We start from the raw sequence: 15,132 nt of genomic DNA on the forward strand, positions 1-15,132 counted from the left end.
TTTTTTTGTCAGGAAAATTTAGAAGAAAATTTCTTTTAGATTTTTTCTTTAAACCTTTAGAACCCCCTTTCTTAAAACCTCTTAAACACAAATTTTTAAGATTTCTAGTTATTTCTTTTTTTTTTTTTAAATACGACATTTTTCGACTTAATTTAATAAGATGCAACTTTTTCTACTTTTCATACAAAATGTTTGAAATAAAATTCGTCGCTAAATTAATTATTTTCAATAATTTTAATAAAATTCTTCAAAAATTAATATATCTGAAAATATTTTTCGATGAAATATTTTAAAAATTCAATAATTGTTTGAAATTTCTAAAAAAAAACCAATTTCAGCAAATAAAATAACAAATTTCAAAATCACATAAAATTAATTTATTTCCAAAAATGAGTCGCCGGAAAGTAAAACCACACATAAAATTCTGACGGCCATGTTAATTCAATGGGAGTCAGAATTTTATGTGTGGTTTTACTTTCCGGCGACTCAAATGTAAACTTAATAATTTCCATCATAACATTTTTTAATTAAACATTCTGTAAAATTTAATTATTCACAGAAATTAAAAAAAATCTTTAATTAAAATTTGAAATCTTTAAATTCAATTACTTCTAAAAAAAATTTTAATTTAAAACCTTCTAAAATTTTCGTTATAAAAATTTCAACTTTATCTCTTCTAAAATTCAATTATTATTAATTATCTTTTTATTTTTTTTTTAATTCAATTATTTAAAAAAATTTCAAATAAAGACAAAATTTCTAAAATGATGTTGATTTTGCAATTGAAAACATTGTTAATTTTAGTCATATTTGCAATAATTTTAATGCACATTAATTCATTTTTATTAAAATGAGTAAAAAAGTGTATGCAATATTTACTTTATAAAATGAATTCAATTGATTTCAAACTTTTGTGGTATTAAAAAAAAAATGAAATTCATTTCAATTCTTTCTACTCTATGGGAATTAAAATGTCTATATGAATTTCTTCAAGAAAAAGAATAAAAATATAATATATACAGTTAAATTATTTTCAAAATAAATAAAAATCTGAAAGTTCGAAACGTTTCGAAAATAACAGTTTGAATTCAAATAGATAATAATTGAACGGTATTTGTATTATTTTATTTTTTTTTCAATCAACCCCCTTTTTCCCAGGATAGCAACTCGACAAATGAAGCTGCCTTGATAATTGATTCTTTCACCCTCTATAGTAGGAAAACACGTTTTTTAACTTCAAATTATTAGATTTTTATTATAATTCATTAAAAATAACATTTTTTTTTGTCAGGGAAATTGAAATAATTTATTCTTGTGGCAACCCTATCAATATATCAATTAAACGTTTATTTTACTTCAATGTTTTTGATATCTGTAATTTATATTATATTTTTTTTATTTTTACAAAAACCCATCTTCTCATTTTTTGCTTCTTAGCAAAAATTATATATAAAACTTTACAATTTCGTTTAAAATGATGAAATAATGTTATATAATAGTACTTAATATACTCTCTAAATATGAATCAGTGAAAAAGTCACTGGTCTCAAATCAGTCGCTAAATTCTAGCTATTTGAATCAGTGGTTTTCACTGACAGTTAGTGACATTTCACTGGAGAATCAATTAATTTGACTGAAAATCAGTGAAATGTTACTGATTCAAATAGCTAGAATTTAGCGACTGATTTGAGACCAGTGACTTTTTCACTGATTTAAATTTAGAGAGTATTCATATATATATAGGAAAAAAGAATACGGAAGAAATATAGTTTAGTAATATAGTAAATTAGAATTGCCACTGTTTGGAAATATTCCTGAAGGTAGTATATCGATCATCAAGAATGTTTAGATTTTTTTTCTTTTTTAAAATATCAAGAAAAGAACAATTTTTTTTGATTAAATTATGAGAAAAGAAAAATTATAACATTCTAAAAAAAAACTATTAGGAAGGCTCACAATTCTTTTGCTTTCCAACTCTTCAATTGTTATGAGAAAAGAAAAAAAAAAAAATTTTTAACTTTTTTTTCAAATTTAAAAAAAAACGTGAAAAATTGCGTTTTATTTTAAATTGAAAAAATTAAGTTTTCTCGAAACAATATATATATATTGAGAAGTAGATGAAGGGGCAAAGCCGACCTAGTTTTTTTTTCTGTAACATAATAATATTTTGTTTATTTTTTTTTTCATTGTATAGACGGGAGATGATGCCATTTCGCCTTGTGGACAACAAAGGCCGCCTTCATTTTATTTAAGCCCTCAACAATTGCAAATGTTACAATGTTTGCAACAAAATCAAGGCAGCTTATCGCCCCAGCAACAAGCGCTTTTGGCACAATTACAACATCAATACAGAGCAATGCAACAACATCAACAACAAACGAGATTGCAACAGCAACAACAACAACAGCAACAACAAGCAACGCCACGAGGACTTCGACCTGGTCAACCTGGTTATCCCGCGAGTTTTACACATTCCCAGCCAGGACAACCGGGTGTTATTAAAAATTATGGACTACCTCAACAACCGGTAAATTATTTTTTATTTCAAAAATATTTTCTTTTTATATACTTTAGACTTTTTTTTTTTAACAAATTTTCGTTTGAAATTTTATTTGATGAATTTTTTACTTTTCTGAATTTTTCATTTAATCTGAAATTTTATTTATTTCAATTTTCATTTGTCGAAAATTTCATTTACTTGTATTTTCATTTTTTCCAAAACTTCATTTTATCTGAATTTTCTTTTATCCAGGCCTCAGATTGAACGACTTTTTCGACTTTTTTTTACAACATTTTTTTAAAATAAAATACGATGCAGCTTTTCCAAACATTTAAATACTTAACAAATTTTTTACTAAAATTTTCCACTATATTAATTATTTTCAATAATTTAAATAAAATTCTTCAAAAATTCAATTATCTGAAAATATTTTTCAATTAAATATTTAAAAAATTTAATAATTATTTGAAATTTCTAAAAAGAAATGAAACAATTTCATTAAATAAAATTACCAAAAATTTCAATTCATAATCACATGAAATTGAATTATTTTCAAAAATCTAAACTTAATAATTTAAAAAAAAAATTAAATTATTAATATTATTATTATTTTTTTTCTTTTATTATTTTATTATTATTTATTTAATCTAATTTAATTTTTAATCAATTATTAAAAACATTTTTTAATTAAAAATTCTGTAAAATTTAACTATTCACAGAAATTAAAAAACCCTTGAGCAATTACAAAATTGAATTAATTTAAATAAATTTAATTCTTTTTATTAATATTTTTTAAATTACTTTATATATAGGTATATTTTGTATTAATAATTAATGCACAAAATTGAAATTTAATTTTTTTCTACAAATTTCAACTATAACTCTTCCAAAGTTCAATTATTTTTAATAATTTTAATATTTCTTTAAAAAATCAATTATTTAAAAAAGTTTCAACTAAAAACTGTAAAATTAAATTGTTTTCAGCATTTTTTTTTTTTTGTTTAGAAATTTGTCCTACTTAATTAAAATTTAAAAAATTTATGTCTTCGATTCTGAAATATTCGAAATAAATTTTTTTTCCAATATTTCTATAGAATTATTATTATTATTATTAAGGAATTAATAAAATGGATTTAATATCTAATAATATTAATTATTTAAAGTGAAATACTTATTAACTATAATTAAATTTAATTAAAATAAAAAATTTGACTTTTTTCGGAATTTAAATCGACTAAAACGACTTTTTTTTGCACCTTAAAGTCGATCCGAGACCTTTAATGTCAATCTTTGCTAATCTTTTTTTATCCTTTTCAAATTTTTTAATGAACTTCTTCGATAATTTAATTATTTAAAAATAATTTTCAAATTAAAAATATTGAAATTTAACAATAATTAATAATTAATAATTAATTCAATTGATTTGAATTTGTATAATAAATTTTTTTTTTGTTTTTATTACAAAAAATTTATATTTTATACCTTGAAGAGGTTTTGAATTTTTTTTTCCAAAAATTGACTCTCTATAGATAAATGAATTTCAAAACAAATTACAAAAAAATATATGTGTGACTCTAATTTGACTGTTTTTTTTTCTTTCCAGCAGGGCGGAACTGTGGCACTCCAAACTGGATTTTCCGACTCAACAGTTGGTTATAGTCCAGCGGCAACTGGAAACACTCAACAACCAGCAGGCATGCCTTATAAATCGGCCTCTGATCCAAATTTCCCACCACGTCAACAAACACCCGGTCAATACAATCAATATCAATCGAATCAATATGGAAGTCAAGGTTTCACTCAAATATCATCAACAACAAGTTGTTATCCCGAGGGCTCAGCGGCAAATAATAAAGATCTTGGCGTAACTGATCAAGAGCTTCAAGCGCTTCTTTCACAAAAGGACATTGCCACAACGTTAGCTGAGGATTTACTCAAACATTTTGGTTCCGATGATTTAGATGAAAAGGACGTTGTCTCACCAAATATTATGAATAATGGCACACTAAGTTCTGGTCCATTTTCCCCGTCAAATTTAGAAGACAGCAATGAAAAGGTAATGTTGGTGAAAGATGTGAAAATTGAAAAAACCGATGACATTGTCATTCAACCCACATCAACGTCGAATATTGTCATTGACATAAATAAAGGAATTAAACAATCAATGACTGTTAAATGTGAAGCAACATCGAGTACAAATAAAGTTGAATCAGTGTTGAAATTTGAAAGTCTCTGCGAATCACAACAGGAGCAAGAATTTAATATTGAAATGGATTCAAAGGCAATTATTGAATTATCAAAAGGTCAGGGTTTAAAGGGCGTACCAAATTGTTCAATATTAAGTGATCGTTCACCGCCTCCTGCACCGCCCGATCCACCGAGTCAACGTTTAACAAAAGAACAATTATTACCCTCAACACCAAGTGTTTATTTGGAGAATAAAAAAGATGCATTCAGTCCACAATTACAGGAATTCTGTTTAAAACATCCAATAGCTGTTGTTCGTGGTTTAGCGGCAGCATTAAAACTTGATCTTGGTTTATTTTCAACGAAAACATTGGTTGAAGCAAATCCCGATCATGGTATTGAAGTGAGAACACAAATGCAACAGACGAGCGATGAAAATTGGGATCAATCAATGGGTCGTCGTGTTTGGGGTTGTATTAGTCATCGTAGTCATACGACAATTGCAAAATATGCGCATTATCAAGCGTCGAGCTTTCAGGAGAGTTTAAAGGAGGAACGTGATAAATCGCAGGGTATACATTCGTCAAATCTATCGGATTCTGATTCAAAGGATAGTACGGGCGTTGTGAGACGTAAGAAAAATTCATATGGCGTTGTTGGTAGGCCGGCGTCAAAAATGTTGAGATTTGGAACAAATGTTGATTTATCGGACGAGAGAAAATGGAAGATACAATTGCAAGAACTTATGAAACTTCCAGCATTTGCGAGAGTTGTCTCGGCTGGTAATATGTTGAGTCACGTTGGCCATGTTATTCTTGGTATGAATACTGTACAATTGTATATGAAAGTACCTGGTAGTCGAACTCCTGGTCATCAAGAGAATAATAATTTCTGCTCAATTAATATCAATATTGGACCCGGTGATTGTGAATGGTTCGCAGTGCCTGACGCTTATTGGGGAGTGATATGTGCTTTATGTGAACGCAATAACATTAATTATCTTCATGGAAGCTGGTGGCCTTCACTTGAAGATTTATATGAGGAGAATATTCCTGTTTATAGGTTTTTGCAACGACCTGGTGATCTCGTTTGGGTTAATGCCGGTAAGTTCTTTTTTTAATTTTATTTATAAATCAGTCAAATTCACAACGTTTATGATAAACGATTTAGAAGAAAAAATATTTTTCCAAGCAAATTATTATTATTTTTTTTATTAAAAAAAAATTTTTTTCCAACATTTTTTGATGAATAATTTTTTAGAAAAAAATTTATAGACAAAAAAATTAGTTATTATTTTTTTGAGTGAAAAAAATATATATATTTTTTTAATCGTTGATCATAAACGTGAATTTCACCGACGGAATTTATTTATTTATTTATGCAAATAACGATAAGAAAATGAAATAATTTATTTTACAAAAATTTTATTATTTCAATCAGTTTCAAATCATTGAAGACAACTTAATAAACTTGACATTTCCTTGAATATTTGTTTAATTTGAAAATTATGAAATTTTATAAGTAAAATCTTCAAGTTGGCCGCAAGTCAAGAAATTTTGTAAAAAAATCTTCAAAAGTCGATAAAATTTTTATTGAAAGAAACCACAAATTGACAATTTGGACTGATTTTATACTAATTTGTGCTGCAAAAAAATTTTTTTTTTTTAATAATAAATTATATTTAAAATAATTCAAGAAAAATATTTTTAATCCAGAAATATTAAAAAATAATTATTTTTAAAAAACAAATTTTTATTTACGAAAAATACAAATTATTATAATTTTAATATTCAAAATTACGTTTCTTTCCTCAGAAATATTCAAAAACAAATTTTGTGCTGAATTATGCTTGTCAAATACATGAATAAACAATTATAATATTTACGATAAAGTAAAAATTTTTGAAATAATTTAATTCAAAAATAAATTTTTTTATTCAGAAATATATATTTAAAAAAATTATTATTTTTCAAAATTTAATTTTGTACTGAATTTGCTTCTTGAGCACAGAAAGAAACAATTTACTTATAATATTTACGAAAAATAAAAAAAAAATTTCAAAATAATTCAATATTAAAATTTGAAGAAAAATTTTTTCACCCAAAAAAATTCAAAAAAAAATAACTATTTTTAAAAAATAAATTTTGTGATAAATTCTTGTGAACCAAAAGTTCTGAACGTTCAAATGAACAAAATATTTTTTTTTAATCTATAAATTATTAAAAATTATGATGGCAATTTAAAATAAAACAATAAATTAAACAATTATTAAATTAATAACTTCTTTTTACATATTTAAAACAATATTTTGTAATCAAATTCTTACTTAAAGAAGATGTAAAAAAAATTTCGTTCATTTGAACGTTCAAAACTTTTGGCTCATGAATTCTTCAAGTGCAGCATAATTTATCACAAAATTTATTTTTCAAAAATAATTATTTTTAAATATGTCTGAATAAAAAAAAAAATGTACTTTTGTATTTTAAAATTGAATTATTTTCAAAAAATCTTAATTTTTCATGAATGTTTTATTTGTTTCTTTTTCTGCTCGACTAGCGAATACAGCACAAGATTAGATATTGAAAAATAAATTTTCATATTTCTGAATAAAAAAAAAACAACTTATTTTTGGATTTTAAAATTGAAATTTTTTGAAAAATTTTGAAGTTATAAAAAATCTTACATTTGATTCTTCTTGTCCTAAACGAGCACAATTTAGAAGCAAAATTTATTTTTTGAAAACAATAATTTTTGAATATTTCTGAATAAAAAAATCGATTTTGAAATTTAAATTTGAATTATTTTGAATAATTTATTATTAAATAATTAAATTTGTTAGTCAAGGAAAAGTCGGGGAATTTTATTTATCGAAAGGGGCTAATTTATTTTCTAAAATTATTGAGAATTTAAAATATTATGCTATATCATGGAAAAATTAAAAACATTTTAAAAGTTATGAAATTTTTTATATATATTGTACTTAAAATTCTGCAAAAAATGAGAATTTATCTTATAATTTACATTATTTTTCATCGGCAAATTTTATTTTTAACGCTTCTCTCAAATGATTGTGAAGAATCAAATAGATTTTTGTAAAATTTAATTGCAGATTTTTAATATAATTGAATTGTTTAAAGAATTTTATTAAAAATGTATGTACTTATACTTTCCAAGAATTTGAATGGAAAAATATGTAAATAATTGCATTGTACACTTATTAAAAATCATGATTTTTTAATATTTAAAAAAAAATTCAGATTTAAAAGTATTATGAATTACTGCTTTAAAGGTGAATTAAGAAAAAAAAAATTTTTTTTGAAAACTTTGAAAAGGCTTGAATTTTATTTTATTTTTTTTTTTTGAAAAGTTGTCAAACTTTTTGTATTCTTTTTCTTAATAGATTTAATAATTGTTGAAATTTTAGAAAATTTTTCGTATCAATATATATTTTAATTAAATTATTTTGAATATATTTTCCAGGTTGCGTACACTGGGTACAAGCAGTTGGTTGGTGCAATAATATCGCATGGAATGTTGGACCATTGACCGCTCGTCAATACCAGTTGGCTATTGAACGTTACGAGTGGAATAAATTACAATCATTCAAATCAATAGTGCCGATGGTTCATTTATCTTGGAATTTAGCTAGAAATATAAAGGTATCAGATCCACGGCTATTTGAGCTTATTAAAAATTGTCTCCTACGTACAATGAGACAATGCTGTCTGATCCTTGAATTCGTTAAAAGTAAAGGTGTTGAGGTCAGATTCCATGGACGTGGAAAGAATGAGGCCTCACATTATTGTGGACAATGTGAAGTAAGTTATTCATATTTTTCTATTTATATTTTATCTGAAAATTTATTTTTTTTAATTCCCTGTAAAAGTTTATAATTATTTTTCCAATTTTTTTTAAATTCAATTTTCCAAATAAAAGAAAGAAAAAAATGAAATTACAAAAGTGAATTTTTTTCATTTCAGATTGAAGTATTTAATATATTGTTCATACGCGAGCAAGAGAAACGTCACGTGGTACATTGCATGGATTGTGCGCGAAAACAAGCGCCATCATTAGAGGGATTTGTCTGTTTAGAAGAATATAGAATGCGTGATTTAATGGATGTCTATGATGGTTTTTCATTGCATACAACGTTATCAGCTCCGGCTTCTCATTCAGTTCAAACAACTCAATCCTCCTGAGGTTACATGCAACACAGATATTTGGACTACTTGAGTACACTTCAATAACTTTAGTGGTACGATCTCTGTAAATATTTCTCATAAAAAAAAAAAGAAAGAAAATAAGCATCCTTATGTACCTGAGAGCTACAACAGAATTTCTCTTTTTTATTTATCAAAAAAGAAAAAAAAAAGAGAGACACTGTATAAACGCGTCCGCACAGGAGTAATTGTTACACAATTTCACTTTTAGATTTAGTAACAAAAAAACAAAAGATGATGAGTGTCATTTGCTCCTTAAAACGCGATTTCAAAGTTACCCGTAACTTGATCTAATTAGTTAGTTCTAATTGTACAAAAAGAAAAGAAAAGTTTTTTACAAAAAAACGCTTAGTATAATTCCTTAAAATATAAGAAACGGACTATATCTTTCGATTCCTGTGACAAGTCCGCGAGAGAATGTGAAATATTTTTCCATAGCTCTTGGGTACCAAATTTTTTTTTTAAATTCTATTAACGAAAGAGAAAGAGAGATCTCTTCGGGCATGTAACACAGGAGTAAGAGTATACCGTCTAACAAAGTGATATTTGAACAATTCACCGTTTTTCTGAAAAATCTTCGTATTTTTTTTTTTTTTTTTTTTATTATAAAACGGTTAGCAATCACAATTGTAACATAAAAAAAATGTGAGTATTTAAAATTTTTTCTACTACGCAAAAAAAAAACTAGTATAATGTTAGATAATATTTTTTTTGAGTTCTTTATTGGCAATTTTCAGAAAAAAAATCCCAATTGCCAATAATTTCTAAAATTTTGAACTCAATGAAATTTTATTAAATCATTGCTAGATAAATTTTTAAATTAAACAAAAATGTTTCATTGAAATATTCGTAATTTGAAATTTTCAAATTTGAATATTCTTTTTAGAGTGAACTCAAATTGTTTTTAAGATATATTTAAACGAATTTCATATATATATATTTGATATTCAAATTCATGAATTTAATACTATATATTTATAGTTGATTTTTTTAACACTTAAGACGATAATCCTAATATGTGATACAAAAAAAAAAAGAACATAAACTTTGTACAGAAGTTTTAAAAAACAAATTTCTTTTTATAAATTTAATCAGACTTATAAAGTACTTATTCACTGTAATTAAATATTTCTTATTTATATATACGCATTTCAGAAAAAAAAATTACTTAATCTTTACATTTTTTTTTTTTATCATTTGAACGTAAAACATCCTCATTTTGGGGATAATTTTCAAAAATCTCAGGGAATTAAAAATTCTTCAATTTTGTAAATAAATTTTTTTTTTAGTTTTCTCAAAAAATTTCAAGATTGAAAATTTCATTACTCATTCAATATTCAATGAAATTAATTAATTTCACATTTACCAAATCTGCAAATTCTCTGTTTTTTTTCTTATTGTTTTCTCTATTGTGTATATGTATGAATTTTAAAAATTCGATCAAATGCTTTTTTTTTGACTTTAAATGACGACTTTCAATTAATATTAAAAATATAAAAATAAAGCATCGCTCACTGCCAAATGATTTAAAAAAGTAAAAAAAAACATGTTCTAAAAATCACGATAAATTTAATAGAAAGTCGTGAATTTGTAGCTACTGTTGATATTGTTAAACTAGAATAAAATAGATACAAAACTGCTCAAAAAAAAAATTGATTAAACGGTTATACGTTATTATTACTTCAAAAGGGTTAAAATTTAAAATTGAAAAAATTGTTGTACATTTTTTTCTGAAGACATTTTTTCCAAAATTCTTAAAAATTAAATTTTTTATTAAAAAAAAAGTATTTTCTTTAAAAAAAAAAATTTCTTTTCGAAAGTTAAAAAAATGTCAATTTCAAAAAGTATTTGAAAAAAAAGTTAGTTTTAGAAAGAAAGAAAAAAAAAAAAATTTTTGAAACAACTTCAATAGGGTTATTGCACGAATAATATGGATAAATATTTTAAATATTTATGTGAATAACAAAGCAGGATTTAGAAAAAATGTGTATCAACTCTATCGAAGATGGAATTTGCAAATTTGGACTTTTTTTTACTCTAGGTATAAAAAAAAATATATATTAAAATCTCCTCAAGTTTTTACTTCTAAATATAAACATAATATATTCAGATACAATTTAGAAAAAAAAAAAAAAAGAAAACGAAAAATCTTGTACATAAAAAAAAAATTGTGCATTAATTATTTTCTCTTTAAAATGAAAAAGGAGTATTTTTTTTAAACTTCTATTTCCTGCAATGATAGCGTAATAAAAAATATTTTCCTTTTTCGTCAATTCGCTTAAATGTAAGAGAAATATAAAAATTAATTTTGATGATATTATCATCAAATAGTAAAAAATTTTCGACTAGAATTTTTATACAAAAAATTCATTAAATGAGAAATTGACAAAAATTCGTTTAGCGATAAATTAATTAAAATTAAATTAATTTTCATAGTAATGAATTTTGAGTGAAAAAAAATTTAATTATCTGAATTTTTTTTCTATCATTAACTTATTATCGTAAATTTTAATTTCTCATCAATTTTAATGACGATAACAGAAAAAAAAATTCTTTCACACGTTAAATAACGTAACCGTGTCTAAATTATTTTGAAATAGAGAAAAAAATGCAAATTTTTTTTTTTTTTTGAAAAAATATCTTGAAACATTTTTTCATATATATAAATATGTAAAACAGTTTCCTAATTAGAGTATAGTTAAAATTAGCAATACGCTAGCTTAGAATATTCGAAAAAAAAAATAATTCAGAAAACTATTTTAATGGCATGAAATGATCTCAACGTTATGATATTGATAGAAAACTTACAATTTCTAACAATATTTGGGACTGATATATGACAACTTCGATTATGATTTATAATAAATTATGTAAAAAATATATATAGATATAAATATATATAAATATATATATATATATATAAATAAATATATAAATAAATATTATATTTAATGTAAATCGCTAAGAATTTAGGGACCGAGATAGAACTCGTAAGCTCGTGAGAGCTTTTTTTGGAATGCATGCGCGAGAAAAAAATGTGTATTTGTGTGAGAGAGAGAAATGATTTGATTATTTATGCTGCTTGTATTATATACAAAAAAAAATACGGCTAGAAGTCGTAATTAGCTATGATTGTGTAAAAAAAAAAAAAAAAAAAAAAAAAAAAAATTGGTCTAATTTGCAGCATGAATGATCCAATAATATTCTGTGGTTAGTTAAGTTTATTAGGAAAAATTCAATTAGACGCTGTGACTTTGTTATTTGAACATTGCGTTTCAAGTAATTCTTTATTGTATAGTTTAAATTAATTTTAATTCATAGAATGCATTTGCAAATGCAGTGAACTACTTGTTTTTGCCTTTTTTTCTTTTTTTTCAAAAAAAAATAATTTTTGAATCATTTTTTTTTTTTTTTTGTTTTCTTCTACAAATGTAGTTCTCAAGCTTTTCAAGTGATTCGCAGCATCGAATATTGGTTTTATTATATATATACATATATATATATATAATAGTAATCATTGAGTCGAGTTGACACTTGTATATTTTTAATTTATTATTCAAAATTTATAGCAATTTTTTTTCTCTCTCTCTCTTTTTTAAATGTGATTCGATTTGTTTTATAATAAGCAACAATTTTTTTTTAGTGATTCAGTTTCAAAAAGACTGTTAAAATTATTATTATTATTATTATTATTATTATTATTAATTTTTTGGAGGGGAAAAAAATTATTGACAATTAGTATAATTATTGAAATTTGAGAAAATTCTCATTTTTTAAAAGTAATAATAAAAAATTGATTTCAAATTTGATTAAAAAATGAAATCGGAATTTTTTTTTGTGACAACCCGACTTTTACGATTAGCTATTAAGTTTCTTTTCCAAATGTTAAAGAATTATTTACTCTTTTTTGGGAATTAGAAAAGAAAATAGATATTTTTTTTTTTTAAGAAGAAAGTGAACGATATTTACACAATCGCTAGGATATTAAACAATGGCCATAAAAAAGAATGTAACAAAAATCTTGTATTAACTTCTCGTAGAGGAAGAATTGTATTTTGATACAGACACAGAATTTTGTACAATTGAGAATTAAAAAAAAAAAAATCTGCCACAAAAAATCATGAAATGAAAAAAAAAACACTATTTTCGCTATAATAGTATGAATAGAATACAAGAAACTAAAAAAAAAAAAACAGAATACACAAAAAGGCTTGAGTTGTATTCTAAACACTTCTTCATAAAAATAAATCGAATTACGCGGAAAAGCAAAACAGAAATGTATTTTTTTCGAATGATAAAGATATAATAAAATATTTTTTAAATTAATTTATAATACATATTAACTCCCGTGTAGGCGAAAAAAAAACAAACAAAAAAGTAAACTGAATTTCGATGTGAGAACGTTCACTGCCAAATTGTGATACACAAAAAAAACCACCTTTTGCAGGTGCGTTTCCCTTATCACCGATCGCATCGATAATTAATAAAAAAAAAAAAAAAAAATTGGAAAAGAAACAATATTTTCAATATACGGATATAAATTTATAAAAAAAAAATAAATAAATGAATAAAAAAAATATCGATGCCCTCGGATATGTGGGAGGCGGCTCCTTAATTATAAGCAATTATAATTTTAACATTTAGTGAATGAAAAAAAAGAAATTCGATATTTTTAAACAGGTCAATTTTACTGTTTAAAAAAAAAGAACGTCTTTGGACCGCCTCTAGCGCTCTTATCTTATGTGTACAGTGCCTTTGTAATCTAATATCTTCGAAAGAAAAAAAACAAAACTATTAAATCTTCTAAGGATACGTAAATTTGTCGCGGTCTATTGAGAATTGAGGAAAAAAACAGTTTTTTTTTTCTTTTACATTCTTCGATGATCCGATGTTGTTTGTATTTATAGAAGAAAAAAATTAATAAATTGAAAAATCTTTCGAAAATAAAGGTGCAGTCCCCTTTGTTAAGTGTCGCGATTCTCATCATTATTAAATTTTAATTTTTAATAATAAATTAGTGTATAGATTTTTTTTTTCAACAAAAGAAAGAAAGAAAAAACAAAAAAAAAAAAAAAAAAAAAGAAATGTATCGTATATACATAAAAATTGTACAGTCGAGATCTAATTGTAGCTATTAGTATTATTCTTATCACTATTCCAATTATGATTTCTGGTAAATTGTAAGACATTGTGTTTACCACTAAATAATGTAATATACAGTTATACAGAATTCGTTTTCATATTTTATAGTTTTCAATATTTGTCCCTTCTTTTTATTCTCAATTTGTGAGAAATTCCTTACTTCCTATCCTCATTTTTTTTTTTTTTTGGAAATCAAGTCAATCAACTGTTAAATTTTATATAAAAATATTATATAAATTATGATTCTTTGAAATGAAAAATTAATTAATAAATTGAACAGTTTTTTTTAGTACTTTAAATGAATTACAATATTTATTTATATAAAATATGTGACGCGTTGAGAAAAAAGTGACCTTAGAAGCAAATGAAATATAAGTTATGTTTACGACAGTTTTACCTTGATTAAAAGTTTCTTTTTATTTCTGTAATATCAAAATTAATTTTTATTGATTATTTTAGATATAATGTTAACCATCATTGATTAGCATTAAATGTTGATCGTTAGGGTTATTATTTTTAAAAAAAATTACCTACATAGAAATCTACATTACCGACTGATGGCAAAACAGTTTTTTTGAAAAATGAAAATATTAAGAATTACCTAAATAGAAATCTACCTTGCCGACTGATTGCAAAACATTTTTTGGAAAGATTAAAATGTAAAAAATTACTGACACAGAAATCTACCTTACCGACTGATGGTAAAACAGTTTTTTGAAAAATAAAAATATATAAAATTACCGACATAGAATTCTACCTTACCGACTGACGGTAGAACAGAATTTAAAAGTGGAAATATAAAAATTACTGACGCAGATATATGTTTTACCAATAGTCGGTAAGGTATATTTCTATGTACGTAATTTTTTATATTTTTATTTTAAAAACGATTTTTACCATCAGTCGGTAATGTAGATTTTTATGCCGGTAATTTTTTATATTTTCATTTTTCAAAAAACTATTTTGCCATTAGTCGGCAAGGTAGATTTCTATGTAGGTAATTTTTTATATTTTCATTTTTCAAAACAAAAACTGTTTTACTATTAGTCTGTAATATAGATTTCTATGTTGGTAATTTTATAT

At 23.9% G+C, this 15,132-nt stretch overlaps 2 protein-coding genes across 8 annotated transcripts in view; one reads left to right on the forward strand and one right to left on the reverse strand.

Moving 5' to 3' along the window:
• LOC127282559 (histone demethylase UTY) overlaps positions 1 to 14,149 on the forward strand; it is a 146,847-nt gene extending 132,698 nt beyond the window's left edge. For 4 of the 5 annotated variants that reach the window (XM_051306869.1, XM_051306871.1, XM_051306872.1 and 1 more), the window contains 4 exons: positions 2,195 to 2,527; positions 4,104 to 5,790; positions 8,168 to 8,505; positions 8,668 to 14,149. In XM_051306869.1, the coding sequence (XP_051162826.1) occupies positions 2,195 to 2,527; positions 4,104 to 5,790; positions 8,168 to 8,505; positions 8,668 to 8,886 (2,577 nt within the window). In that variant the 3' untranslated portion in view covers positions 8,887 to 14,149. The remainder of the gene's footprint in view (positions 1 to 2,194; positions 2,528 to 4,103; positions 5,791 to 8,167; positions 8,506 to 8,667) is intronic. The other variant, XM_051306870.1, reaches the window with a different exon arrangement.
• The window catches only part of LOC127282571 (FUN14 domain-containing protein 1), a 192,978-nt gene that overhangs the window by 139,246 nt on the left and 38,600 nt on the right, over positions 1 to 15,132 (reverse strand). The window lies entirely within an intron of this gene.

Source organism: Leptopilina boulardi, unplaced genomic scaffold, assembly GCF_019393585.1.
Source record: "Leptopilina boulardi isolate dan_hultmark-lab unplaced genomic scaffold, ZJU_Lbou_2.1 LbouV2_300, whole genome shotgun sequence".
NCBI lineage: Eukaryota > Metazoa > Arthropoda > Insecta > Hymenoptera > Figitidae > Leptopilina > Leptopilina boulardi.